Source organism: Mesocricetus auratus, unplaced genomic scaffold (genome assembly GCF_017639785.1).
Source record: "Mesocricetus auratus isolate SY011 unplaced genomic scaffold, BCM_Maur_2.0 Super-Scaffold_100015, whole genome shotgun sequence".
Classification (NCBI taxonomy): Eukaryota; Metazoa; Chordata; class Mammalia; order Rodentia; family Cricetidae; genus Mesocricetus; species Mesocricetus auratus.
In genome coordinates, this window is record NW_024429198.1 from 26,367,861 (window position 1) to 26,393,366 (window position 25,506).

General features: G+C 41.4%; 1 protein-coding gene and 1 long non-coding RNA gene across 2 annotated transcripts in view; both read left to right on the forward strand.

Moving 5' to 3' along the window:
- LOC101826938 (zinc finger protein 208) overlaps positions 1–25,506 on the forward strand; it is a 53,733-nt gene that overhangs the window by 11,305 nt on the left and 16,922 nt on the right. Inside the window, 3 exon segments of the mRNA XM_040757906.1 lie at positions 7,659–7,785; positions 8,231–8,326; positions 11,259–12,895. Coding sequence (XP_040613840.1) covers positions 7,659–7,785; positions 8,231–8,326; positions 11,259–12,895 — 1,860 coding nt within the window.
- On the forward strand, positions 18,191–19,256 carry LOC106022334. The gene is made up of 2 exons (XR_001197333.2): positions 18,191–18,749; positions 18,966–19,256. It is a non-coding gene; the product is annotated as an uncharacterized LOC106022334 (long non-coding RNA).

The window sequence follows — 25,506 nt, forward strand, 5'->3', positions numbered from 1 at the left end:
TGTGTTAGCACAGGAGAACAAGGATCATTCTTATTAGTGGATATTAAACCAAAGCCGCCTTCATTATAACCAAGTGCTTTTACCCTGAGCTGGCCCATTGTGCATCCTCTACACATTGTATTTAGATAGAACACATCTATACGCTCACTTTGATAGCCTTGTCTTCTGGTTCTTCTGTCTCAAGCGCCTGAAACCCTGGATGACAGGCAGGGTCACCAAGGGCGGCTTCAAAAAGCATCTTGAAGACATGATGCCCAGTCCTACATTAGCTTCCTGCTTCCTTATTTTAAGTAAAACAGATGAACCTGATTTTCCATGCGGTAGTTAAGATCTCCTAATAAGGAGACCTCAGCTTCAAAATCAGAAACTTTCAGCGGAAATACCTAGGAAACGTGGTAAACATTACTGTGAAAGGCTCGGCTCACAGGCTAACATCGGGTGCTAGTATCCTAGGAGTGAAAACCGCACGAATCCCCCGTGTCTGTCCCTGTGATGGAGTCTGTTTCCTTCCAACCTCACCTGTGCACAGGCACTGAACAAATCACCATCTGAGGATCCCTGGAAGTCCTTCGCGCTGACTTGTGGGAAATGTAGTCCCAAAAGTACGATGACGTCACAAGAAGGGGCTGTGGATACCGAACTTCCGTATTCAGTCTTCAAACTTCGCTTCTCCCTAAAGTTAGGCGCCTGTGCTGCTCGCGCTGGGCTTGGATCTCTGACATGGAGGTTGGTGCAGGGTGCAGCGCCGTCCTGCAGATCTGATGGATTGTGCATGGTGTCGGGTCCGGCGTGGAGGGAACTGACATGGGCTGGTTGGGAGGCTGGAGAAGCTGACCTGGGGGTGTGGCTGTGCTGACCTAGGCTGGGCCACTGCACCTGGGTGCAGGTTTGACAGGAGAGTGGGAAATGCCAAAGTCAAGTGCTGTGGGTGTCCAGTCTCTTAGGACGGCCTGCTGCCCGAGTCCACCTGAGGTTCTGGTGACCGAGGAGCTGAAGGGAGCTCACTTTCCTGCTTGGCTCGGGAAGCATCTCTCCCTATCTGACCCTTGCTCACATGGAGGTAGTCAGATTTCTCAGGACTTGTAGAACACGTGCACATGTAGCACCTGCTATACATTATGCCCAGCCTAGTAGGCTTGGTTTGATCTCGCAGAGGTTCCGCAAGTTCCCTAGTTTCTAGGAACAGAGTCCTGTGAAGGCTATTGTGGTATGGGATATTTGTTTCTTTTCCTTTGGAATGAATTGTTAGATTTATGGATGCCTCCGGTGGAATAGGAATCCCTATTAAACTGTGACCAGAATCATCAGATCAATAGACCTGCATAGCCACAGAAAAATCTTGTAATTGGTTTAACCCATCTGTGATGATATATTATTTATTATTCATTAAAGTTTGCCTGAAGACCCAGAAAGCAAAGTCAGCCACAAGCTATAGAAGTCAGGCACTTTAGTCCCAGCAGCCAGAAGCTAGGAGGTGATGGTACACTCCTTTAATCCTAGGACTCTGCATTAGGAGATAGACGGATCTGTGTGAATTCAAGGCCACCCAAATGGACAAAAGATTGAAACAGTCCTAAAGAGAATTATAGCTCATGCCTTTAATCCCAGCACTAGAAGGATATAAAAGATAGAAACAGTGTTGTAATTTAAGAAAAGCAGTACTCAAGAGAAAGACATCAAGCAACAGGGTACAAGCAGAGGGTTATGGATCTTTTTTGGGGGGCGGGAGGGATCATAAAAAGGGGGAAAGGGAGTGGGGAGACCAGCTTCTGGAGACAGGAGCAGCAAGAAAGAGGAGAATTGAAAGAGTTGGATCAGTCCTTTCAGCCTGAGCTAAAATTGAGAGCTAGTGGCCAGCTGCTTTGCTTCCCTGAACTTCAGACAAACTTTAATAAATCATAAATAATATATCACTACACCAGTCTTTGTACAGTCCACTGAATTACAGATTTTACACTGCAGAGTCAGTAAGACTAGAGGATAGAACTGCATCCAATTCCATTTGAGACCGTGGAATGTCAGAAATGTAGACTACTTTTCAGACATGAGAGAGAACTAGGTGTGGTGAGAGAAATAAGCCTGATGGTTAGCAGGAGGGGGCTTGAATGTCTCATGAAGGGGGGGAGAAATGGTCCGGCTGATCTGGTAGACTCTGGAGGTTGCTCTCTCACCCCATGATTCCTTCTATCTCTTCACTTTATTGACAGTGTCTACACTCCCTTAAACACTCTGTCACTGATCGTGGAATCCAGGCCCCCTGATGCTCCCTGAATAGTTCTAGAATGATTTGCCCACGTTTTTGTTCTATGCTAGATACAACAAAAGATGACTTTGGAAGACTGTGACTCACTCAGGTTCCTGTGATTTGCACATAGTAGGTTCCTGTCAATGCAAAACCCACAGCTCTCATCTTAAAGAGAAAAGAAGATAGTTTAGTCTGAAGCCATTTGAGTAGGCATGAACTGGGAACAATGATCTAGGTCGCCCCAAATTTCATGGTCCAAAATGGAATCAGTTTCATGGCTTTACTGAATAAAGAATGTCATTAATCAAGGAGAGTTTAAAATACATTGGTGGGTACCCCTGAGAAACAGGTACTATGAAACAGGGTGACATTCTTGGCTTTTGAATTGATGGAAGTTAATGTATTTCCAAGTCAGCGGATTCTAAAAGACTTACCTGTTGTCACATATTGTTGGGAATGTATTTTACTCTTTTCAGCTCTTTTGAGGGGCCCACCACCAAGCCCCGAAGTAAATCACACACAGAGTCTTATTATTAGTTACAAAAGCCCAGCCTTAGCTTGGCTTGTTTCTATCTAGCTTTTCTTAAATTATTCCATCTATCTTTTCCCTCTGAGCTTTTATCTTTTTTTTACTTCTGTGTATCTTACTTTCCTTTTTACTCCATGGCTGGCGTTGTGGCTGGCTGGCTGGGTGGCTAGCCTCTGACATCTTTCTTTCATTGTCCTCTCGTTCCTCTCCCCTTTCTCATTTCTCCTGTTTCTACTCTGCCTGTCAGCCCCATGCATCCCCTGCTCCTGCCTCATTATTGGCCGTTCAGCTCTTTATTAAGGACCATCAGGTGTTTTAGACAGGCAAAGGACCACAGCTTCACAGAGTTAACAAATGCAGCGTAAACAAAAGTCACACACCTTAAAATAATATTCTACCACAGTCGCTAGCCGTTTGGTCCACTACAGAGTGATGCAAGGAATCAATGGCTTTGAAGGGTAAAACCAGCCCAAGTTAAAGCAATTAATTACTCTCTGAACCTGCAGAATCCCACTCTCAACAGTTCTGAACTTCCCCAAGGCCCATCAGTCTCTGCAGACACAGACTCCTTCCAGAGTTTTTCACTCACAGCCGGACCACTTCTTTTCAGTAAATTTCCTCCACAGCCCCTCCCCCTAGCTCAAGTGCTCTTGCATGTATTGCTCTTCTCAGTCAAACCAAGTGTTTGTGTGCTGGAGCCTGGCTTATGACATCAATGTCTCCTCTTAGGAAATATGGGCTTCAAACCACCTCCTCCTATCTACTGGAATTGTCAGTGAGTTGCCAGCCATATTTGAAATAATAGACCCTTCCCAATTAATGTTGCTAATCTTTAGGGGAAAGAGTAACATTATATGAAGTGGGAAAAACACACTACCTTGTACATCAAAACAGCTTCCTTGCAAAGTAGATATGACACAGCAGCATGCTCTCATTTGACCTACAAGCCCCAAATATTTACATATATTTTGAATTAAGCTTATTCTGTAGCTCATTCCTGTCATATCTGAATTTCAAGGAACAGTTAGGAAACCCAGAGTTCTCAGTTGTCCTCTGCTTCATAGAGAATTCAGAGTGACCTAGGCTACAGGAGACCTGTAAGTTAAAAAAGATTCTTAAAACATAATTTATTGGGTGTGGTCATTGAAGATGCATTCTTTCCTCCAGGGTATATTTGGCAGTTTTGTCAAATATTAAATGACTGAAGTTATATGTGCTTATATTTGGGTCTTTGATTTTGTTACATTGGTCTAGTCTACATGTCTTTTTTCTGAAAGTTCCATCTTGTTTTTATTACTATGGCTCTATATTATATGTTGAGATCTAGAATAGTCCTTCTATAATTGTTCTTTTTTTCAGGATTGTTATGGCTATGTGGTGTTCTTTAGTGATTCTATGTGAACTACGATAGTATTAATTTCTGCTAAAATGAGATGGGAATGTTGAATGTGATTGCATTGAATCTGTAAATTGATTATGGTAAAATGGTAATTTTGCCAGTGTTAATTTTACCAACTCTACCATTGCATGTCTTTCTATTTTCTAATTCCTTTCTCACTCTTTTTATTTATTTGTTTAAAGTTTCCCATGTAAAAGGCATTCACGTCCTTGGTTTGTTTCATTCCCAGACATTTTATGTTCTTTGAGGCTACTCTGAATGGGAATGTGTTCATAATCGTTTTCTCTGTATGTCTGTTGCTTATGTATAGAAATACTATTAATTTGTGCAAATTGATTTTTATTCTTCCATGTGGTTGCATTTGAATGTATTTCCAGAAGTTTTCTTGTAGGACTTTTGAGATTACCTTTGTATAATGTCATGCCATTCACAAAGATGCATACTTTTGATTTCTTATTTTCCTATTTCTACCTTTTCCTCTTGATTTACTGATCTTGTACTTATACACAGTATTGGAAAGGGATAGTTTGTGGCTGTGTCTCCCTATTTACCTCAGTCAGTTGCTTCATGTTTTCCTCATTTAGGATGATTTTGGCTGGAGTTTTCTCATATATGGATTGTATTATGTTAAGGCGTAACCCTCCACTAGTCCATTCTCTAGTATCTTTATCATGAACGCATGTTAGATTTTGTCCAAAATCTTTTCTATATCTATTGGAGTGATCTTGTGATTTTTTCTTAAGACTATTTACATGGTTTATTACATTTATTGACTTATGTATGTTGAACTATCCCTGAATTTAAGGGATAAGCCATCTTGATCATGTTGGATAATCTTTTTGATGTGTCTGTGTTTACATTGCAAGTTCTTTTTTTTTTGAGCATTTTGAATCTATGTTCATTATGGATAATAGTCCCTAATGTTCTTTTGCTGTTGTTGTTTTGTCTTTACCTGATTGTGTTATTAGAATAATATTGGCTTCATAAAAGTAGGTTGGGGTGCTCCTTCTGTATCTTTTGTTTTCATATTTGAAGACCGATTAGCTGTAAATATTTGAATTTCTATGAGAATTCTGTTGTGAATCTACCTGGACATGGAATTAATTTTTTATCTGGAAGACTTCTTTTAACAAACTCAATCTCTCCATTTGTTTTGGGTCTCACTAGGCAATTAAGTTCTTCTTTAATATTGGTCATTTATATATAGAAGTTACATATGAATGAAAATGAAATCACAACAAGACCAAACATCTGAAGCCTGTTGAAATCAATCTTATGGGCAAAGATGATAGCTCTAACTGCCTACATGAAAATATGAGAAAGCGCACCACAAATGATTGAATGATACTATAAAAAGAGTTGGGGGGAATAGGGGGAGAACAGGATGAGAAATACTATAATGGAGTCATAGGTTTGAAGAGAGATCTGGCACCAGTGAGACCTCTAGAGATCTAAAAGGACGACACCAACTGGCAAGCTAAGCAATAGTGGAGAGACTACCTTAAATGCCCGTTCCTGATAATGAACTTGACATCTACCTTATATGCCATCCTAAAACCTTCATCCAGTGACTGATGGAAGCAGAGGCAAACACCCACGATTAAACACTGAACTGGACCCACGGAACCCAGTGACACAGAGAGAGGGGTGATGAGCAAATTGGCAAAAAATGGGCTGGCAAAACCAGCAGAGACAGCTGATCTGAACAAGGGGGAGCTCTTGAACCCCAGACTGACAGTTGGAAGGCCCACATGTGACTGATCCAGACCCTCTGAATGTGAGAGTCAGTGAGGAGGCCTGGGCAACCTATGGGGCCCTGGGCAGTAGATCAGTGTTTATCCCTGGCATACAAACAGACATCATGTGTCCATAACACAAAGAGGGATGATCTCTCAGCCTGGACTCTTAGGGGAGTGCCTGGACCCTGCCCTGAGTGAAATGACAGATTCTAGATATCCCCTATGTGGAAGGAAATGGTGATAGGGTGGGAGGCTGGGGGGGTTGGGGGAGGTGCAGGAGGAGAGGAGGGAGAGGGAACTGGGATTGACATGTGAAGCAAGCTATTTAAAATTAAAGTAATTAAAAAAAAGAGTTGGGAAAAACAAGAACAAACCTAATCCAAACCAAGTTGATGACAAGAAATAAGAAAAAATCAAAAGAGAAATTATGGAAATTAAACAAAAGAAAAAGATTCAAATGATCAATAAATTCACATCAGCTTCATTAAGAAGATAAATAAGATTACTGACTCTTTTCTCAACCAACCAAAAGAAAAAGGTACCACATTAACATCATCAGAAATGAAAAGGTATATGTTAAAACAGATACCAGAGAAATTTAGCCTATAATAAGAGAGTATTTTTAGAAACCCATTGTATTCTATTGGAAAAACCTAAAGGACATCACTTAAATGTGTTTCTTGCAGACAATAGAAAGTTGGATTTTGTTTCTTGATCCATTCATCTGGCCATTATCTTTTGACTGGAGAATGGAGGGCATTAGTTGTTCTGATATATGATCATTAATTGTTATTTTGTTGCTTATTTTTGATGATGTCGTTTGTGATCTCACTGGCCTTTGTGTCTTAATAATATTGTCTCAGTTAGGGTTTTATTGCTGTGAAGAGACACCATGACCATGGCAAGTCTTATAAAGGGAAGCATTTAATTGGGCTAGCTTACAATTTCCAAGGTTTAATTCATTATCATCATGGCAGTTGGCACGCAGGAAAACATGGTGCTGGAGAAGGAGCTGAGAGTTCTCCATCTTAATCATCAGGTATCAGAAGCAACAATGTGTCGCACTGGGAGTAAGCTGAGCAAAGGAAACCACAGCGACATATTTCTCCCAATAAGGTCACACCTACTCCAACAAAACCACATCTCCTAAGAGTGTCATTTCCTAAAGGGGCTGTCTTAGTTACATTTTTAATGGCATTGAGATGTTTCTTCATGTCTTTTAAAAACTTTTTGTAGTTTTTGATGAAGTTTATAAAGTTTATGTATTCTTAACTTTTGTGTCTTTGATGTTCATCTGTAATTCATCTTTTTATTTATTTTTGGGTTTTCCAAGTATTTTTTTTCTAGGACAAAATTTATTTAATAGTTTTGGCTATCCTATAGTCCAGGCTGTCCTGGAACTCACAGAGATGCACCTGCCTCAGCCTCCCAAGTGCTGAGATTAAAGGTGTGTGCCACTACTGCCCAGCTTATTTTATGGTTCTCAAAAGTATAATATTCATAGGAGTTTCTAGGCTCTTATGCCATTCACTTTCCTTAATGATGAGTCCTGCGTAACTTCATAGTACTACATTAGATATTAGGGATATTCTCTACCTATATTTAAAGGACTTCTGTCCTCTCACTCTGGGTTGACCACTAGATTTGTATCCAAATGGACACGATGCCTTTTGTTACTTATACTGTTACTGACAATTTTAATCAACATAGTATGTTGTATTTACTCTTTTTTTTACTTTATTTCAGGATATATTGTCATTCTGGGACGTGGTCATTTATTTCTCTGCTGAGGAGTGGGAATGCCTGGGCCCTGCTCAATGGAAATTGTACAGGGATGTAATGTTGGAGAATTACAACAACCTTGTGTTCCTGGGTGAGGATCACTTCCATGATGTGTTCAGCATGAAACTTCCTTGCTTTGTACAGTATCTCCTGGGAGCTTGTTATTCCAACAATGAAGTTCATAGTGCTACTTTTAAGGAAAATTAAAGTTATTCATATACGTTAGAACTGTTTTTTTCTTCTTGTATTCATAATTCCCCTCCACCTTTTAAATATATCCTTTATATAAATGTTAATATTAGAAAGTAAGTAGCATGAGCAGGGGTGACATAAGCTAAAGAGACTGGCACACAGTTCAGTTTTATTATTTTTCATTGTAACTGAATCTCAGGACCAACCATTCCTAAATTCATTCTAAGCATTCTAATGTGGCCTATCAGGAAACTCATGAAGAAGTAGTCCTCTAGAGTCCTGGAGAGTACATGCTACTCCCATTTGAAAACACAAACAATGATGTTCTCTCTTCCCACAAACAGGTCTTGCCTCCTATAAGCCATACCTGGTCACATTTCTGGAGCAAAGACAAGGGCCTTCAGATGTGAAGAGACAAACAGCAGCTGTCATGCAAGCAGGTATGTAGGAATGGGGGAGGGCAGAGAACAGACTGGAGGTTCAGAGATCCAACAGAGAGTCAGATTTTCTCTTGAACATTAATACAAAATGTTCTGCTGGAAATCAATTTTTAAGGATCTTCTTCTGTCAAAGAGAAATACCTGTCAGATGTTTAGGATGATCTGAGTCTCGTAAGCTTTGTTTTCTTCCTACCATGAGATTAGCTTGTGTTTACAGTGACGGCCAAAATCTGTCATTTATATGGGAGATTTAACTTGGGTATTTATCTTTCTTGAATCTTTGACATGTATTAAGTAATGTTATTATGTACAGTCTTCTTCTGCAGCTTAATTTTAATAACTTCAAAAACCAAATCCCTATAAAGAACATATATATAGTGTGTGACTAGAGTTGTTTTGAAGTTTGAACTATACTTTATTTTTATGTAATCAAAAATGTCTATATTTGTTTAAGGGGCTAACTTCCATTAGCATAATTGTGTTAAGGACTTTCTTTTTTTTTTCTTTCTTCCTTTTTTTTTAAGTTAGAAACAAGCTTGTTTCACATGTCAATCCCAGCTCCCTCAAGGACTTTCTTAATTGTTACTGTTCTGCCATTTTTACAGGATTGACTTTCATTAATATTCCTTTGTTTCCATATGTTGTCATGGTCTTCTTCCTTTAATGGAAGCTCACATGACCAATCGTGTGTTTTAAATTGGACTTTATTAGATACAGGTATAGAAAGTTGAATGCAGCTTATTATTTATATAAGAAAATGTAGGTGTTTCAAGACCCAGCAACTCCACTCTTAGGCATATATTCAAAAGATGCCCATTCATACAACAAAGATGTCTGTTCCACTATGGTCACAGCAGCATTATTTGTAATAGCCAGAACTTGGAAGCAACCTAGATGCCCCTCAACCGAAGAGTGAATAGAGAAAATGTGGTACATTTACACAATGGAGTACTATTCAGCAGAAAAAAAAGCAATGGAATCCTGAGATTTGCAGGCAAATGGATGGCACTAGAAGAAACCATCCTGAGTGAGTTAATGCAGTCACAAAAAGAGAAACATGGCATGTACTCTCTCATATATGGATTTTAGACATAGATCTTGGGAGTGCCAGCCTACAATCCAATGGCCAGAGAGTCTGGGAAACAGAAACTTCATTCAGTGGCTGATGGAAGAAGAGGCAGACTCCCTCAGTTAAGTACTGAGCTGAACTCAAGAAAGCCAGTAACAGAGAGGGAGGACTGATGACCAAAGGGATTAAGACTGGGCTGGTTTAACCCCCAGAAACAGCTGACCTGACAAAGGTTAACTCTTGAATCCCAGGCATCAGCCTGGGAATCCATCATGGGACTGATTAGGCCCCCTGAATGTGGGTGTCAGTGAGGAGGCCTAGGTAATCTATTGAGCCTTGGGCAGTAGATCAGTACTCATCCCGAGTATACACATGGACTTTGGACTCCCATCCAACAATGTGAGATGCACTCTCACCTTGAACTCTTGGGGGAGGGTCTAGGCCCTGCCCTGGATGAAATGACAGACTATGGACAGCCCCATGGAGGGCCTCACCCTCCCTGGGGAAATGAGGGGATAATGGGGGGGGGTTGAGGGAGGGCCCGGGAGGAGGGGAGGGAAAGGGAGAGGGACCTGGAACTGACTTGTGAAGCAACCTTGTTTCTAATCTAAATTTAAACTGAAAAATAAATAAATTTTAAAAAAATTGAGCAAGGTATAGTTAATGCAGGATATTTAGCATTGTTTCATGAAACTTGAGCTAAAAGGAAGAATTGACTTGACACAAAATATAATCATATGAGAAATGATTAAAGTTGTCTTTAAGACAAAAATACTTTGAGGCAGTCAGCAGTATGATAGGATCAAAAAAAAGAGAAAAAATGTAGGTGTTTATTGATGGGGATGTCTTCTGTATATGTTTGTCTTATTGGTTGATGAATAAAGCACTGTTGGCAAATAGGGAAGCAGGATAAGTGGGACTAGGAGATGAGGAGGATTCTGGGAAAGGTAGGCAGAGAGGGTCATGATGTAGGATGCAAGAGGTATAACAGTCCAGATTCTTTCTCTAGTAAGAGAATATCATGTAGTTATACATATCTATAGTTATGGGTTAATAGTTAAGACAGAGCTAGCCAATAAGAAGCCCTAGTCCCCAGCCAACAGTATTATAATTAATATAAATCTTGTGAGTTCATTTGGGGCTGATGTGGCAGTGGGCCCAGGCTGGCAGGAAGAATGCGTGCAACAAAATGGCACCCAGCATGGGGCACAAACCCATGACCCTGAGATTAAGTCTCATGCTCTCCTGACTGAGCTAGCTGGGCTGCAGTGGTGAGAGCACTGAACCCATAATGTAACTACAGTTCTTACTTGATAACTCTTTTGTCATTTAAAATTTGACTATGTTAATTTTAAAACCTTTCTTATTAGATAGAAAAGAGGAGATGATGGGGAATGTTCTTCTGTATATTTGTTTCTCTTACTGGTTAATGAATAAAACACTGATTGGCTGATTTGCCAGACAGGAAGTGATATAGCTGGGCAGAACTGGCATATAAGCAGAGGACAATCAGGAAATCAATATCCTCTCTGCAGAGACACTGAGCAGTCATTATGTAGCAGGCAAAGGAGTTGCAAGTCTGGCATTCCCCGGTAAGATAAGACCACGTGGAAATACATAGATTAGTAGTTACGGGTTAATAATTAAGACAGAGGTGGCCAATAAGAAACACTAGTCACCAGCCAACAGTTTCATAACTAATATAGTATCTTTGTGTTCATTTGGGGCTGAAGTGGCGGCAGGGCCTGCCGGGCCAGAAAGTTCATGTTACAGTGAACATATGCTTCTACTTTTAAAAATAAGCACTGTGAACATAAAGAATGTTTCTCTGCTTTCATTCATTTCTCACCTTTTGCTCACCAGGGAAAACGTGCTATACATGCAAAGAATGTGGAAAAGGATTTGATTGGAAATCAAAATTTAGTAAGCATCAGAGAATTCATTTAAGAGTGAAACCCTACAAGTGTGAAGAATGTGAGAAGGCCTTCCGAGTTCCATCATTGCTAAGGGAACACAAGAGAATTCATACAGGAGAGAAACCATACAAGTGTGAAGTATGTGCTAAGGCCTTCCATGGTCCATCATTACTTAATAAACACAAGAGAATTCATACAAGGGAGAAACCCTTCAATTGTCAAGTAGATAGTAAGACCTTTCATTTTTCAACAGTACTTTCTGAATACAAGAAAATTTATATAGTACAGAAACCATACAAGTGTGAAGTATGTGACAAGGCCTTCCGTTTTCCGTCATTGCTTTCTGAACACAAGAGAATTCATACTGGAGAAAAACCTTACAGGTGTGAAGTGTGTAGCAAGGCCTTCCATGCTCCATCATTGCTTTCTGTACATAGGAGAATCCACACAGGAGAGAAACCCTATAGGTGTGAAGAGTGTGGCAAGGCCTTCCGTGTTCCATCAGTACTTTGTAAACACAAAATAATTCATACTGGAGAAAAACCCTACAAGTGTGAAGTATGTGACAAGGCCTTCTGTGCTCCATCACTACTTTCAGTACACAAGAAAATTCACACAGGAGTGAAACCCTACAAGTGTGAAGAATGTGGGAAGGCCTTCCATTATCCTTCAATACTTTCTAAACACAAGAGAATTCATACAGGAGAGAAACCATACAAGTGTGAAATATGCGGAAACACCTTCCGCTTTCCATCATTACTTTCTGTACACAAGAGAATTCATACAGGAGAAAAACCCTATAGGTGTGAAGAGTGTGGCAAGGATTTCCATTGTCCATCATTACTTGCCAAACACAAGAGAATTCATACAGGAGAGAAACCCTACAAGTGTGAAGTGTGTGGCAAGGTCTTCAGTACTTCATCAGTACTTTCTGTACATAGGAGAATTCATACGGGAGAAAAACCCTACAGTTGTGAAGTATGTGGCAAAGCCTTCCGTTGTCCATCATTGCTTTCTAAACACAAGAGAATTCATACAGGAGAGAAACACTACACATGTAAAGTATGTGGTCTGGTCTTCTATTGTCCATCATCACTTTCTGAACACAAAAGAAGTCATACAGGTGAGAAACCCTACAATTGCGAAGTATGTGGTGAGGCTTTTAGGACTTCCCGGATTCTTTCTGCTCACTTAATAACCCACTCTGGAGAGAAACCCTACAAGTGTGAGGAGTGTGGAAAAGCCTTCTCTACAAAATCATACTTAAGTCAGCACAAATTAACTCACAATGTAGAGAACCCTTACAAATGTAAAGAGTGTGGCAAAGTGCTCAACAATACGAAAAACTTCAAGGATCATCAAAGAATTCATTCTGGAGAGAAACCCTACAGGTGTAAAGAATGTGGCAAAGATTTTAGAAGTTCTACAGCACGTTCTAAACACCGGATAATCCATACTGGAGAGAAACGTTACAAGTGTGAAGAATGTGGTAAAAGCTATTACCAGTCTTCTGGTCTTAAGCAACATCGAAGAATTCATTTGTGAGAGAAACCACACAAGTGTGGAGATGTGCCTAGATCTTTTGTACTCCCTAAGAACTTTTGAAATGCCTGATAATTCTTACTGGACATTAATGCCAGAAGTGTGAATAATGTTACACACCCTTTAATGATATTTCTAATATTTCTCAACACTTGGTAGTTCATATTGGAATGAAATAGTACAAATCTTAAAATGTTCATAAAATGTTTACGCTACTTGAAACCCTAAAAAATATCAAAAAATTCATGCTGTATAGTGTTGGGCCCTAGCCCCCATGGGGTCTCTGTGAGTTACTTGTCAGCCAGTAACCACAGGTGCATCCTGTTTTCTAGTCCTGGATTACAGCCGCAGCCTTGCCCCACTGGCATCAACCTCTATGAAAACACCTGGGGTTTTCCCACTATGCTATAAGTCTGTATACAAGGCTGCTCCCTCCTTGCAGCACAAACACAGACACAGACACACACACACACACACACACACACACACACACACACGTATTCTCTTAGCACAAAAGGCCAGGTGGCTTGTCTTTCATTTAAATCTCCAGGCTTTCGCTGGATACATTAGACTTGTTCATGGTGGGTGCAGGTGCCACTGTATAGAAGCCCTCTAAATGTGGGGAATGTCGTAAAGCCTTTGGAATCACTCAGGTGTTACCCACACAAAAGAATCAATAGTAAAGGGCAGCCGTACAGTGATAAAGAATACAGTGAATTTTATCATTCAATCAACATCTGTGTCCTCCATAGAATTTGTTCTGGAGAGAAACAACAAAACTGTGAAGAGTGTGAAAATGCCTTTGCAAGTTCCTCAAACCTTAAACAACATGAAGGTGTTCATACTGAGCCAAATTTATACAAATGTGAAGAGTGGTGAGAAGGTTTTATCACTCATTCCTTATTGTACATCAAAGAAGCCACACTTGAATCTCTGCAAATGGGCAGTCTATGGCAAGTTGTTTAGATGTTCTTCATGCCTGTACCCACATCATAGCGTTCATGTTGGTAAAGTGCACTATAAATGCTAAGATCGTGGCAAGGCCTTCACCTAATTATCACATCAGAAGTGTTCTCCAAATGTCATAAGACTGAGAAACTTGATATACCCAAATAATGCAGAATAATCTTCAATAATATTTCTAATCTATCAAAAATGAAAAATATTTATTGATGTGAAGTTTTGCAAATACATCTGATTTTGCTTCTGATAAACTTCACGCAGTTAAACAATATGTAATGGTGTCTCGAGTGGGTTTTATGGACCCATAGGGCATGTATGTTGTACATTGTCATGAACACTAACATATAGATAAATCTAGACCACTAGATGATGCAAGTGCCCTTAGCTGTGTCACTCCTGGACAGGTGTTCCCTGGTGTATGAGATTGCTGAGCCCAAGCCAGAGATGCCAGAGGAGAAAGCACCATTCGATCACGGTTTCTATCTCACCTGCTGCTCCGCGCTTTAGCTGTGTTCTTCTGCCCTGGCTTCCAAGAATGATGGAGTGCAGTCCATGAACTGAAATAACCCCTTTTCTCTCCTACGTAGTTGCTTTCCACGGCTTCCATCACAACAACGGATGTGGAACTGAGTAGAGAATGTGGCAAGATTTTCCACTCTTCTTTATGCCATTGTTATCATCAGAGCCTCCATACTTGAGACAATGTGACAAGGCTCTGAGGTTTGTTCAGCCTTAACTCTGCACTAGAGTATTCAAACCAAAGAAAATCCCCACTGTTACAAAGAATATCATAAAGGCTTTATTGTCAGTTGAACACCATAGTGTAGAGGAATCCTGTGAAAGCAAATGAAACTCAAATCTAAACACATGGAACATGAGAAAAATAATATTTAAGAGAAACTACTATAAACTCCAAACTCAAATAACCTTGTGAAGGCCAAGAATATAGCAAAAGTACTTCATCTCCCCCTTAGATTATAATGAATAAGAGGGAATTAGTATAGGAGAGCAACCCTGCTACTATGGAGTGTTGAAAATTGGGAGGTATGCTTAGGATTAATGTGACATCAATTTTTGATGTGCTGGAAAGGAAGGAGTTACAGATGTCAGAATCATGAGGTTACTCAAGTCTAAGATTATCAATTTGCGTAAGAACCAGATTATTATGTTGCCTAAGATTTTGGAGATGCCAGATGTATGATGGAGGGAAGTACAGAATCTGCTAAGGAAAATGACAAAGGATGGGGAGAACATACCTGGTTATGTGTCTTTCCGGTGAAGCTGGAGGGGTGGGGCCAAATTAAGTCCTTTGAAGTCAACATCAGTCCTGCAGAAGTTCCAGTTCTCAAAAGTGGAGGTATCACAGTGTGTATCTGCCCTTCCCAGTTTTGGGCTAATATTTTTGTGCTATGTTCTGATTGTTCTCACTTAGAATGGCATTTTTGTTCTGTGTCAGTGTGTGGAGCAAATAGTCACTTGTTTATTTAGGTTGTAGGAGCTTGTGTAGCCGAGTCTTGAGTCTCACATTGGATACTTCTTGGATTCTTTTAAATCCTTCACATTGTGAAGTACTTTGTGGACATTTCAGTTTGGATTCTATTTTATTTATAAGATGAATGTAAGATTGGGGACAAGGAAAGGAGCGTTGTCATTTAAAGTCTGTAGCTGGAGCTAGCTTATCTGTTGGGGGAAACTTGATTGCTAACAAGACCCACAACTTTCCTTGTGTCCCCAGAACTCACAAAATAGAAGAAGGAATTACCTCTCAAGGTTGTCCTCTGACCCATGTTTGCTCCCACATATGTACATACATATATACATACATAAGTGAGTACACTATCACATAAGAAACTTAGAATGTTTTTAGGTGTGTGTTTGTGCTTTCAAGGGGTGGAGAAGTGATGCATAAATCTCAATTGTTAACACAATGAGAATGTAGTATCAAGTGAGAGGCAAGCCTCTAGTCATTTCTTTGCAGGGGTTATTTTCATTAATTTGAGGTCTGAAGACCTGTTGGCTGGGTGGATGCATCCGTTTGCCTGGGATCCTGGATTGTGTAAAAAGGAGAGAGTAACCTGAAAGCAATGATTCATCTATCTCCCTCTGCTTCCTCCTTACTGTGGATGGAATATGGCCATCTGCTTCAAGCTCTGTTGTCTTAACTTTCCCATGGTGTGTAGTGATTTGAATAAGAATTGCCCCCATTGTTTCATACATTGAATTAATCGTCATCAGGGAGTGGCACTATTGGAAAAGGATTAAGAGGTGCAGACTTGTTGGAGGAAGTGTGTCAAGGGAGGTCCTTGAGGTTTCAAAAGCCCAAGGCAGGCCCTTTGAATGGCTAAAGCAATGGGGTCTAGGAAGGGGAATGCAGTTGTTTGAATAAGAATGACTCCCATAGGTTCATAGGTATGAATGCTTGGCCACCTGGGTGTGACACTATTAGGAAGTGTTGTCTTGTTGAAGTAGGTTTGGTCTTTCTGGAAGAAGTACGTCACTGGGGGTGGGCTTTGGGATATCAGAAGCCCAATCCAGGACCAGTGAGTATCTCTTTTCCTGCTGCAGTACTCTCAGCTACTGCGACAGCACCATGACTGCCTGTGTGATGTCATGTTGTCCATGAACTAAATGGATGACAATGGACTAAATCTCTAAACTGTATGCAAGCCCCTATAAAATGCTTTCCTTTATAAGTTGCCATGTTCATGGTGTGTCTTCACAGCAATAGAACACTGACCAGGACAAAGAACAAAAAGCACAGTAGAGTGACAGGGAAAATGTAAAGATGGCCAGGATAAATGTATTACTGTGCTGTGTAGCACTTCCCTCCTTGGAAGGAAGCTCACTGAAACTCGTGATGTAAACAAGTGTCAGGAATGCCAAATCGCAAGATTCATGACACCGCTTCCTGCCCAAGTTAGGCTTGGGCATTAAGCTAAGGAGCACAGTGAATAAAAACACAAGCCTAAAACCCAAGGTGGCTGATGCCTTTTAGCCACCCTTTTTCCTGTTGACGTCCCTCAACCATACTGCAGCCCACTGCCTCCAGTGAACTCACTGATTCATGAAGATGCACTTTAGTGGGGTCTTTTCATTGTTGATGGCTAATGTCTTATCTGAGTTCAGTAGACACTTGTTCTGTTTTCCTCATGAAAAGTCACGGGGCACATGAGTTTAATGTGACAGATAAGGGAACTGCGAACTCTGAATTGTTAAAGAGATTAGTTCCCATAAGGGGATCTTGGTCCTCTGTCCTGAATCAATAGGAAAGGTGTCATACCCTAGACTACATAGGTGAAAAAATCTTTTTGGAAAGGACTAACTCTTTTGACAGAGAGAGGCCAAACTGGGAACGCACTGAAGGATGTTTGTTGTTCCAAATACTCTTCTGCAAAGAGTTTCTTCAGGGGCAGCATACAAAGGTGATTGACAGTGTGATCAGGGGCCCTGTAAACAGCCCAAGATAGAGCAAGAAGTTAGTATCATTTGAAAAACCTCGGCATCAAAGCGCCGGGCACTGAACCGAATCCTCTGCCCAAGAACCGGGGCCAGACCACTGGCTGTAAATGCAAGAGGTGATTTATTGAGTACACAGGCGCCTGCGGATGCTACTGCAACTCGGATGCAGAGCATACCGGGCTTTCAGGGAGTACAATATTTATAGAGTTTCAATGGTTACATAAGTAACAGGCATTTCATTGGCTCATCTTGGGGACAGGGGTAGTTCCCACGGACTAAGTTTCCTGGTATTACTTTATGAAAGACCCAGGCATACTTCAGCAATTATTATCCTGGTCCCATGACTACTATGGTGATCATAGACACAACTGGGGGCAAGGGTAGTTGCCAAGGACTAGGTGTCCTGGTATTGTCATATGAAAGTTCCCAGTACACTTCAGCAATTATTATCCGGGTCCCATGACTGCTATAGTGATCACAGACATCCTGTTTTGAGGGTGAGACACCTGGTCAGGGTTTCTTTCATTAGGCAACGGCCTGGCCTTGCTTTTCTTTTCCTAGGGGGCCCCTGGGTAGGGGTCTTTCACATTGTCCATGGGGTACTGATTTTGTAGGCACATAAGATAGCATCCTAATGCTAAGACCTAGAGCAGCGGGGATGACAGGCAAGACACAAGCTTCAAATTCACGTGAAGCAGTTACTTCTCAGTCCCACATTAGCTTTTTGCTTCGTTATTTCACAGTAAAGTTGAGCCAATGTGACCTTTCCTTTCTCCAGCAGGAGTCTGTGTTAAGTATATTAAGAGGAGTGAAAAGTACTAGAAAATAATACATCATCCATTCCTTCAGAGACGGCCGTGTTGTAAGTGTGGACCCTTTTCCTAATGGAGAGATGAGTTGGTGTGAGGTAGGTATGGGTGTAGGGATTAGTTGTGAGGGGAGAATTATTGAATGTCTCTGGGGAGGAAAAGTAGCCCTGTATACTCTTACCATCCCAAAAACGCGACCAGATTAACTATAAAACCCGATAAACTACTGTCAAAAGCCGCTCACATTCCGAATCCCAGATTTTAAGAACAGCAGACTTCCGGGGGCTGAACTGTTCTGAAACAGCTTGTTTCTATCAGTAAGACTGAAACTGAAGAATTCTGTCAGTCACCAACCCCCACCACCTTGTAATCCCAAAAGGTTTTCGCACAGAGTTGTGGGAAATGTAGTCTCCCTCTCTGTGATGTCATACACAGCAGCTCCGCCCGCTGCATTTGCGCGTTCTGTCTGCACAAGTTCGTTTTTCCCCAAAGGTCAGGAGATATTTATAGTTGGTGTGTTCCTGCTGCATCTCTGGCATGGAGCCTGGTTCAGGGTGCAGCGCGGCCCTGCAGGTCTGAGAGACCGTGCAGGGCGGCCGGGTGGCTCTGCAGGGAGGGGAAAGAAGCTGACTTGGACCTGCTGTGCTCACCTAGGCTGCAAAGAGGTAGATTCCGATGATGCTAGGAATGGCCTCTGCCAGATTGGATCCACCTGGAGGCCTGGGGACAGGAAAGTTGCCTTGGTAGCTCAGGAATGGGGAACATGGGCAGGGTGGGGCGGCTGACTGCCTGTGCCAGAAGCTCACTTTCCAGCTGGGCTGGGGAAGCAGACTCTCTGTAGCTGACCTACTATCACATAGCAACTGTCATTCATTTTTCAGGACCCCCCAGAGCGAGCTGACTTTCTGGTCCCTCCGGTATTTTATAGTCGACCCAGAACTCTTGGTTTGAGTTGACACAAGTTCCTTACAGACGTAGTTTCCAGGACAGAGAGCTCTGCGAGGCTCCGTACTTCTGATGGCCTCGGTACTCTTACGTCAATCATCAACTAGGAAAATACCCGCACAGAATTACATGAAGGCCAATCCGATGAAGGCATTTTTCTCCACTAAAATTTCCTCTTCGCAGATGAACTTTGTATCATGTTGGATAAATAAATAAGCCAATAAGTAGCCAAGAGGAACCACTTGCTTAGCCTCGTGTGAATGTATTTTGTGTAATCTAGACTGGATGTGTTTGAAACTTTTCATTTGTGTTCATCACTTCAAATTAAGTTTAAAGGCTATGTTTCTTAAAATTACGATTCCCCGTTTTCTCTCTGTATTCCGCCCTTTCAAGTGACATCTTCAAATAGCATAGGCTAACCTTGAACTCCCTATGTAGATGAAGCTGGACTTAAATGCTTAATCCTCCTTCCTGCTCTTTTTGTTTGTTTGTTTTTCGAGACAGGATTTCTCTGTGGCTTTGGAGGCTGTCCTGGAACTAGCTCTTATAGACCAGGCTGGTCTCGAACTCACAAAAATCCGCCTGTCTCTGCCTCCCAAGTGCTGGGATTAAAGGCTTGCGCCACGAATGCCCAGCCCTCCTTCCTGCTCTTAAGAATTAAGATCACAGACATATACCATCATCTTGGTCTCCCCCTTTTTTTTTAATTCTCTGTGCTATTATCCCACAAATCTTTTAGAGACTCTTTACTATCCTTTATGCATTAATTTATATGTTGTGTGTGTATATGGGGGCAATATGGTGTGACTCTGCTGGTCTGAGGACAACTTTTTATTCTAGAATCAGTTCTTTCCTTTCACTGTGGTACTGAAGGGTGCACCTCAGGTCAGTAGGCTGGATGAAAAATGGTTTTATGTGCTGAGCCGTCTGATAGACCTTTCATTGTTCATTAGTGTTTTTCTTCATTCCCTTACCTGCACTGGCCTTCATATTTGTTGAGGGACCCTTCTGATCATACCAGTTTGGTGTTGTACCTTTTATTGTTTGCCAGTCAATGTGGACTTTTCAGCTCTATCCTTTGTGCTTGGAATACTTCATTGCATGGTTGGTTTTTAATGTTCTTCCTTACCCATGCATTTATTTCCCTGACTTTTTGTTTGAATCCGCCTTGAGATCATTCCCATTTGAATGAGAACGCCCTCTTGGAAGTTATATATTTGAATCCTTGGTTCCCAGTTGGTGGGATTCTCTCTCTCTCTCTCTCTCTCTCTCTCTCTCTCTCTCTCTCTCTCTCTCTCTCTCTCTCTCTCTCTCTCTCTGCCTTTCTGTCTGTCTGTCTGCCACTCCCTGTGTTTCTGTCTTTCTCTGTCATTCTCTCTGCTTCTTACTTGTGGATCAAGATGGGTCATCTCACCTCTTCATGCCTTTGCCCCAGCAGTCATTAACGTTCTGAAACTGCAAGCTCTAAATTATAAGTTGCCATCGCCATGGTCATTTGTTACGGCAAAGGAAAAGTCACTAAGATAGAGATTCATATGAGGGAATGAGCTACAGCTGTGACAGGCTTGACCATCTACGGAGGAATGTGGAAGACTTTGGGACTTTGGATTAGGAAAGCAGTTTGAAGATTGTAAACAGAGCCTAATGGGCCATATTGGGAGTTTGGAAAACAGTGGTAAGGAGAACAAAGTGGACTGTGACTGAACAGCTCAAGAACTGTCACAGGGAAAATAGTAGCAACTCCGCTGGAGACCATTCTTACATGTTTTGGCAAAGAATGTGGCTGCTTTCAGCCCTTGTCCTAAAACTTTCCTGAGGCTAAGTTGGAAAATATTGAATTAATTTCCTGGACAGAGGATATTTCAAGACTGCCTAATATTGACTCTGTTGTGTGGCTCTTAACAATCACTCTTAATACGTTTCTTAAATGTATTAAGTGAAAGGAATTACTAGATGTACCATTGGAAATTTAATGTTGGAGCTAAGGCTTGAACTGACACAGATGAGAACAGTAAAGAGAGGCCAGATCCCAATTAAATAAAGGGATTGTCACTCTCAGGTTAAGACCCCACCTGGTTTAGCTTCCAACGTGTATAAAGGAATTGAAAAATATCTTAAATGGTCACAGAATACTTACATTACTATATTTGATAATTTGTAATTTGATAAAATACTTGATTCTATTTTGCTCATGAGTTCTTTTTTTAGTATTCTACCTATTGACTCCTATCCCTTGGTACTTTGTCATTTTCATCAAAACTGAACCCTGCATGCTCAAGAAGCCTGGCCTCAGCGCAGAGCCACTGTATCAGAATGTGCATTTCATATTTAGTGGTATGTATGTTGGCAGTTGGGAACTTTCTTCTCACTCACTTTAGCTTTCTTCTGTGAGAAATGCATATAACATATGGTAAGGAATCTGGACAGGATGGTGGCCTGAATCACACTGGCCTATGCCTGGATCACTCTGACCTATGCCTGGATCATTCTGACCTATGCCTGGATCATTCTGACCTATGCCTGGATCACGCTGGCCTATGCCTGGATCACACTGGCCTATGCCTGGATCATTCTGACCTATGCCTGGATCACACTGGCCTATGCCCAGCTCATGCTGGCCTATGTCCGGATCACACCGGCCAACTGATGCTATAGTCTGCATTTCTATACTATCTAGACTGGTCAAGGTGTGAAGGTCCACCTTACATGCTGGCAGCACACTCTATGAGCTGCCCCCTTTAGACTGACTTGTGTTTAGAATAAACGGGAAAGAAACATGAACAAACATCTACATTCATGTTTCTGCTTCTTTTGGATAGAGTATTACCTTGATCTCATCCTGCCAAGATAGACTATAGCTGCAGACTATGGTTAGAATCACCCTTTCCTTCACTCAATGGCTTGTGAAACAACTGACCAGAGCAACAAGAAAACTAAGACACACAGACTATTATAGTAAGTCAGTGTGGTGATGCTAACTTAAAATCCTGCTGAGCCGGGCAGTGGTGGCGCACACCTTTAATCCCAGCACTGGGGAGGCAGAGGCAGGCAGATCTCTGTGAGTTCAAGGCCAGGCTGGACCAACAGCCTCCAAAATAATACAGAGAAACCCTGTCTCGTAAAACAAACAAACAAAAAAATCCTGCTGCATTTAGGAAGCAGAGAGGCAGGAAGATCGGGAGTACAAGGTCATCCAGGATTGCACAGGAAATTTCAGCCAAATCTGGGGTACATGAGACCAGAATAAGAAAGAATTATAGTTTTTGAGAATTAATTGTACTTTTTGCATTTATGTTTTTCATTAGTTTTTACCATTCCACCTTCACATTTGTATAGACATGTGACTTTTCTTGTGTGTTTCATGTGTCCCATAAACATATAAACATTATTGCAGTGAAAATATCCACTGCATGCATTCTGGGCAACTGTGGGTTATCACCTGTGCATTATGGAGAGAGAAGTGACACTTACATGCATTTCATTTTTAGTCTGTTAAATTGTCACCAAACACAAACAACCTGAAATAGTCACAAGACTGTTCGACCCCAGTCCCCAGGGGGTCTCTATGAGTTGCTTGCCAGCCAATAACCACAGGTGCATCCTGTTTTCTGGTCCTGGCTTACAGCCTCAGCCTAGCCCCACTGGCATTAACCTCTAATTATAAAAACAGGAGCTCTTACACCTGGGGTTTCTCCACGTAACTGTAAGTCTGTATGTAAAGCTGCTCCCTCCTTGCAATACACACACACACACACACACACACACATTCTCTTAGCATAAACAGCTTGATGTCATGTCTTTCATTTAGATCTCCAGGTTTTTGCCTGATCCATTAGACTTGCTCGTGGTGCAGGCACCACACAAGACCACATCTTTTATTAATGAGGGCTTCTACAAAGACACTGATCATTCCCAGACTCCAGAGGATTCTGATGCTATTTACCACAACGAGTGCATAATTCATCTGTTGTTCCCAATACAACAGAAATACTGGTATTGGTGTCATCAAATAGCCACTTTAAAGTAGGCTCAATCATTACATAGGAGGAAAAGGTGAGGAAGGAGGCATGAGTTGTTTAGTGATGAAAAAAGTAAGCGTGCTGTTCACACTCAAGAATTTTGGGAATAGTGATAGCTTCCTTGTGGACTGTCATTCGTCACCTGAGCATGAGCTCTTCTGACTCACACTTTGGTCTCAGGTATGAGCAGTACAATGGTAAAATATCCCAAGAAAAGGCAGGAGGACTGTTTATTCCAAAGTGCCAGTCTAGTGTCATTATCCCAATGACCTGATTTTATATTCTCAGCAGAATATAAAATTCTCATACCTTTATATTCAAGCAAGAATCACTTCTGTGTCCTGAGTTGGGGCAACGGAGGGACGTTCAATCTCCACCCCTCTGCGGTGTCCACTCCTCTGTGGTATTCATCACTTCTTTCCCCCGTACTCAGGCCCCACTTTGGGCCCCATGTTCTTAAAGCTGTTAGGTAGCTAGGATTTCCCTGATCCATATCCCCCCCCACCTCTGGGTCGAACCCAGGGCTGTCCGACTGGTTCCCAGCACAGCCCCAAAGACATCAGTCCAAGATAGATGACCCCTGTTGCGTAGGACTGCTACAGGCCAGACCCCGGCAAACTTCGGGGAACAGAGAGGACACTGTGAAGAAGAAAACCAGAGTTGCCATCCAGACGCAGAGGAAGCGGGACAGGTAATATGGAGAGATGAGGTGACGAATCATGTGATAGAACATAGATTTAAAAATGTGGGTTAATTTAAGTTATAAGAATTAGTTAGGAACAAGTCTGCACTAAAACTGAGTTTCATAATTAATAAGTCTCCTTATTGTTATTTGTGAACTGGCTACCCGAAGAAAAGTGCTGCTACATACCACCACACGTAGGGTCTTGAATATCCAAACACAGGGCCTGAGAGAGCTAAGAAAAGTTCTGGACAAGGAGCTGGATATAGATTCTGAGTTCTGCAGTCTCTCAGATGGACAGTGCTCAGCATGCAGAGATGGGGCTGCTGGCTGCTGCCTGTGGGCCTGAGACAGCCACCAGCACCATGTGGGAGTGCCATATGATAAGCTGAGCCTCAGGGTGGCTGACAAGGCGGTTTAAGATTTGTCTCACGTGAGTTCGAGGCCAGCCTGGTCTACAAGAGCTAATTCCAGGACAGCCTCCAAAGCCATAGAGAAACCTTGTCTCAAAAAACCAAAAAAAAAAAAAAATTTGTCTCACATGTTCAGAGAATGCTGCACTTAGTTAAGTGAGGCCCAAAACCAGAAAACGTTTAAAAAGGAACAGTATATTTTAAAATGTGCTTATATGCTAAAGGAAGAAATGAAAATTGGTATGAGCAGTCATAGAAATAAAAACAGTTTAAAAATAATAAAGTCTTTAGAGGAAGAATAAAGTAACATAACAAGAATAAGCTACATAAAGATGGGAACTATACAGGGTGTCTGGATCCTATATGTTACTTAGTTGACTTTGAATTTTTTAAATGCTAATGTACAAAACAATAGCTGCTGAGAGACATTGTATTGTGGAAACTGCTAAATTAAAATAACCTACATATTTTAAGAATGTCTTAATTTCAAAATGGAAGTCAGAAAATATGTTGGGTTGGGGGAGAGGTTATGCATTTGTTTCTGCAGGAAGCAAAAGGTAATGGTTCTCTCCAAAATTGAAGAAGATCAGATTTGATTGGGGGAGACCACCTGAAAATCTTGGTTGCAGATGTGAAAGGGAAACTAAGAAAGACTACAGGACAGGTGACATATATACAGATCCCTCTACTACGGGAACAGCTTTGAGACTGTATGAGTAATGATAAATCTTTTTGGTTCATGACTTATTACATGCTATCCTTTCATATGACATAGATACAGGTTTCCTTATAGAGTCCAAACAAATTCATAAAGTTAACAGATGACTTTTAACTGCTCAAATATAAAACAAAGAATCATCTTTAAGGTACTTGTGCATACCACACATTCCAAACTTGTGTTAATACAGATGTATTTTATCTTTAAAGATTATGTTTTTAGTACCAGACATTAATGAAGACAAGTAGCCCAGGTGATCCAGCCTCTCAGAATGCCTCTGTTGCAGTTTCTGCATCCAGATCTTTGGCCCATAGGCCTAGAATATCTGGCAGACTCCTCTATGAAGCAGGAATTTTAAAGGACTGTCCTACTTTATCTTGGAAAATCTTGACAGTCTTCTTGTGTGCGTATTTTGCTTGTCCTGTTTGTACACCACCCTGTCAGGAGCCAACGCAAGAAGAGTTTCTTTGACCAGTGGCTAGCCTTGCCACAACAAAGGCAAACTCCATATAAGGTTTCTTCAGTGCTTATGGGAATTCTGTCACTGGTGCGCTAGCCAATTGAGAGGAGCATTTTGGTTCAAGAGGCGGGGTTTTCATTGGGGATAGATGTGACCAAGGAAGAAGTAGTCTTTTTGAGTGAGGA